Below are 5,232 nucleotides of genomic sequence, written 5' to 3'. Positions count from 1 at the left end.
TGACGGGAGAAGCACTTACCTGGTACACTCGGCAAGATCCGTGAAACTGGAGAACATGGAAAGATACGGGGGAAGATTTTATGAATCAATTTCGATTCAACACAGAGATCACTCCCGATAGGTTTGCACTGGTAAACTTGTAGAAAAAGACATCCTAGTCATTCCAAGAATATGCACGTCGGTGGCGGTCAGAAGCCGCTAGGGAACAACCTCCGTTGGATGACAATGAATTAACCAAATATTTCATCAGGGCCTAGGAAGAGATATACTTTATAAAACTGATAGGAATGATGGGACAGAAATTCCCCGAGCTGGTCAAGATGGGAGATTTCTTATGAGAAGGTATAAAATCTGGTAAAGTACAATCCATGGTTGCACTGCAAGCGGCCAGCAAGGCAATCCAATTAGGGTCAATCGGTAGTGGAAAGAATAAGTCTCAGCAATCGTCTCTTACTATCAACCCAACCCACATCATGGAAACACTTCCTATTCCCCAAACAACAATTCACCACCACCCGCTTACGCTACATTCTATAACTCTCAGCCATACTACCACCCCCAACCTCAATACAACCCTCCTCGAGCCCACAAAATCCCAAACCCACAACGGCCATATGCTCTTGTCCAAACCACTACCTACTAAAACCGACCCACTTATACACCACGCCCTCATCCCAATTTTGAAGAAAGTGGTCCTAGAAATTATACCCCGATTATTGATCCTTTGGCCTACTTGTTCAAGAGATTAAGAAGGGTATGATTGATACATCCATTGGAAGGAAGGGTTCCTGAGTATCCCTCTAAGTTTTTTGATGCAACTGAAAGGTGTGTGTACCATTCAAACGTTCCCGGGCATGATAGTGAAGATTATTTTAAGCTGAAAAATGTAATTGAAACACTAATCAAGAGCGAAGCCATTTAGTGCACTCTGGCTCCGCCCAATGTGAATCGCAATCCATTACCAAATCACCGAAACCAGGGGTTCAACATGATCACATTGAACGAAGAATGTGATTTGAAAGGAACGATTGTTACAATAGGAAATGTAGAGGCTACAAGAATCCCACCTCAAATTACTCCAATAATCATATTGTAAGTGAGACCCATGGTGAGTACTCAGACTTATCAGCGGCAACATTCCATTGCTACAGGGGAAGAAAAAAGTCGGGAATACAAAACGGTCTCACTGGCGTACTAGCAAAAGGGGAAGGCCAAGATGACAGACTCTACAGTAGCCCACGGTTTGACTAGGCCAGGAAGATGCTATGCTCTTGAAGATGCAAATCGAGGGAATTTGGGAAGAGAGAAGATTCAAAAAAGGAACACAACCGACCCAGAAGTCGCGAATTCTGGAAGAGAATGTCGACCAAAGAGTACTCCGTGGAGGAGCAGTTGAAGAAAACTCCGGCGTAAATATCAATCATGGACTTGCTAATGAGTTCCGACGTTCATAAGGATGCCTTGATGAAAGTACTAAGTGCGGTTAGTATGCCAAGCAACACCACCAGTGAGGCACTGGCCGCAACAATTGGGAAAATGGTCGAAGCAAATATGATCACTTTCAGAAGAGACGAACTTCCTATCAAAGGCGTAAGTCACAAAAAAGCTCTTCATATCACAGTCAAATATGGGGACAAGGTGGTGTCCGAGTGGTGGTCGATGGAGGGTAAGGAGTCAATATTTTTTTGCTCTCTACTTTGCGGGAGTTGGGAATCCATTTGATGGAAGTCAAGGGAAGCCATGTAAAGGCAAGGGCTTTTGATGGTTCGCAGAAGGATATCATCGGAGAAATTTATTTGGCTTTGCAGATCTGGCCGGTTGAATTTCCCATATTGTTTCAAATAATGGACATTTCTTCTTCATACAACTTGCTGCTAGGAAGGCCTTGGATACACATGGTAGGGGCAGTCCCATCCACCCTACACCAATGCATAAAATTTGAGTTGGCATGTCAGGAGATCGTGGACCATGGCGAATCGGGCCAATCAGCTTATTTGGAGCATGTTGTCCCATTCATTGAAGGGCTAGACTGAGTTGCTTTTCATGCAGTAGAAATCATGCTGGCCACCGAAAAGGAAGAGACTAAACAAAACTTGGGAATGCAGTCGCCGTATAGATCCAAGATAGTTATGAGAGAGATGATGAAATATGGATACAGACCATGAACTGGGTCAGGATCCAGATCATATGGGATCACAGAGCCAATTGAACCTAATGGTAAGAAAGGAAGGGCCAACATAGAATATCAGCCTTCGGTGGGGAAAGCTCATACCGAAAGCGCCGGGAAAAAGGTTTTTGTGCCAGTGCATGTTTCGGGTACGGGCCAGAGTTCAACACCAGAAGATGATATCATTGATGGAATGTGAATGTTGTTCGTGAATATGATTGAAGAATACTGTGAAGGGACTAACATCAAGACACCGACCATCAGGGATGCCGATCGAGGGGAAGAGCTAAGGAATTGGACTGCCAGTCCATCTTTGGTTCGACGTGGGTCTTGGTAGTGTGGAACTGCAAACGTTTTCTTTTTGAAAATCGCACGGTCAATTGAGGCCTACACCGTGTCTGTACCTTTTTACTCATTTACCTATTTTGAACGCTTAGACGTTCCCCTTTTGATGTAATAAAAAGAATCATTTTCTTAAATATTACAACTTTACTTACCACTTCATTTACACTTAATTTTTCTTTTCAATAATCAAAATGATAAAAACTCGCATTCTGCGATTGTGACATGTAATGAAACAGTCAAGCAAAACGATCTAGATTACGAGGAGTATGACGGGAGTATGATGCTAGACAATCTCCCACAAGAGATCGAACAACTGAAGAGTCATAAAATGCCTAACCTCGAAGAAACGGAAGTGGTCAACCTCGGAAGTGAAGAAGACATGAAAGAAACCAGAATCAGCATTCATCTGGAAGCCAAGTAGAAGGAAAAACTGGTTGAGCTCCTTCGATAATACATCGATGTGTTTGCATGGTCATATGAAGATATTCCAGGATTAAGTACTAACATTGACTAGCATCGACAGCCCACCGATCCTACCAGACCGCCGGTCAAGCAAGAACCCATAAAAATTCAAGCCTGATTTGAGTCTAAGGATAAAAGAGGAAGTGACCAAGCAGATAGAGGCGAATGTGGTAAGGGTCACCAATTATCCCAGCTGGTTGGAAAATATCGTCCCAGTACCCAAGAAAGACGGGAAGATCAAGATATGCGTGGATTACTGAGATCTTAACAAATCTAGTCCAAACGATGACTTCCATTTACCAAATATCCACATCCCCATCGCTAACTGCGCGAATAATGAACTGCAATCGTTCGTGGATTGTTTCGTTGGACACCACCAGATCTTGATGCACGAGGATGATGAAGAAAAGACAGCCTTCACCACACCTTGGGGAGTTTGCTGCTATAGAGTCATGCCATTCGACCTCAAGAATATCGGTGCCACCTACATGAGGGCCATGACATCCCTTTTTCACGACATGATTCATAAAGAGATTGAAGTATATGTTGATAACATCATCATCGAGTCTCGTAAGAGTTTAGAGCATTTGGAATTTGAGGAAATTTTTCTAATGCCTTCAAAGGTATAGTTTGAAATTAAATCTGGCAAAATGCGCGTTCGGAGTCCTTGTTGGAAAACTGTTGGGCTTCATCGTAAGCACAAAAGGGATAGAATTGGACCCATCAAAAATCAACGCCATTCAGGAATTTCTATCGCCCAAAAGTAAGAAGGATGTGATGAGCTTCCTAGGTAGACTGAATTACATCAACCATTTCATAGCCCAGTCTACGGTAATCTGTGAACCCATCTTCAAGTTGCTAAAAAAGGATGCTTCCACAAAATGGACAGAAGAGTAGCCTTTGACAGAATCAAAGAGTATCCGTCAAATCCACCAGTGCTAGTTCCCCCGGAGCCCGGGAAGCCATTATTGCTATATTTGTCAGTCCTGGATAATGACTTCAGATGTGTGCTGGGACAGCATGACAAAACTGGGAGAAAAGAGCATGCCATCTACTACTTAAGAAAGAATTTCACGCCATGCAAGACAAAATACACTTTGATAGAACGCACTTGTTGTGCTATAACTTGGATCACCCAGAAACTAAGGCATTACATGTCAGCATGCACTACGTATCTGTTATCTCGGCTCGATCCTCTCAAGTACATCTTCCAGAAGCCGATGCTTACTGGAAAGCTAGCTAAAAGGCAAATTCTCCTCAACAAATTTGAAATTGCATACATAACTCGAAAGGATATCAAGGGGCAAACTTTAGCCGACCAAGTCGTAGAGAATCTAGTGGACGGGGATTACGAGCCACTCACTATGTATTTTCCCGACAAAGAGGTATTATTTGCTAGAGAAGATATTGCAGAGTCATACCCTGGATGGAGGATGTTTTTCGATGGAGCAACAGAATTCAAAGGAGTCAGAATTGGGGCAGTCCTAATTTCGGAATCCGGAAAGAACTATCCAGCATCGGCAAATATAAGATTTCCTTGTACTAATAATATAGCTGAAGACGAAGTGTGGATAATTGGGATCAGAATGGCAGTCGACATGAACGTCAAAGAACTTTTTGTCATAGAGGATTCTGGTCTATTGATAAACCAAGTCCAAGGGGAATGGTCAACCAAAAAAATCAAGATCCTTCCATACATGCACTGCGTAAAAGAGCTATGCAAGAAGTTCACGAAGATTGAGTTCAAACACGTCCCCAGGATTCAGAACGAGTTCGATGATGCCCTTGCAACTCTATCATCCATGATTCAACATCTAGACAAGATCTACATTGACCCTATCGAGGTAGAGATCAGCGGTCAACATGCCTATTACCTCCATTTAGATGAAGAACCAGATGGTAAACCATGGTATCACGACATCAGAAGATTCCTAGCATCCAGAGACTACCTAGAGGAAGCTACTAATAGTCAGAAGCGAGCCCTGAGGAGGTTGGCGAATCACTTTTTCCTTAACGGCGAAGTCCTGTACAGGAGGACCCCAGCCTTGGATTTTTAGAGATATGTAGATACCGCCGAGGTGACCATGTTATTGGAAGAAATACAGGCAGGAATGTGCGCACCCCACATGAACGAGTTCAGATTAGCCACGAAGATCTTAAGAGCCGGATACTTTTGAATGACTATGGAAAGTGACAGTATCTGCTACGTGTAGAAGTGTCACCAGTGCCAGATGCATGGGGATTTCATCCAGGTTTAA

General features: G+C 43.2%; 1 protein-coding gene across 1 annotated transcript; it reads left to right on the top strand.

The window, feature by feature from the left end:
• Positions 1–3,855: 3,855 nt before the first annotated feature.
• Positions 3,856–5,031, top strand: LOC142171766 (uncharacterized). The gene has a single exon (XM_075235463.1). The coding sequence runs from the start codon at positions 3,856–3,858 to the stop codon at positions 5,029–5,031; it is 1,176 nt and encodes a 391-aa protein (XP_075091564.1).
• The last annotated feature ends 201 nt before the right edge of the window (positions 5,032–5,232 follow it).

This window comes from Nicotiana tabacum, chromosome 17 (genome assembly GCF_000715075.1).
Source record: "Nicotiana tabacum cultivar K326 chromosome 17, ASM71507v2, whole genome shotgun sequence".
Lineage (NCBI taxonomy): Eukaryota > Viridiplantae > Streptophyta > Magnoliopsida > Solanales > Solanaceae > Nicotiana > Nicotiana tabacum.
The sequence above is the reverse complement of the archived record's forward strand: the minus strand, read 5'-3'. Positions and strand labels throughout refer to the sequence as shown.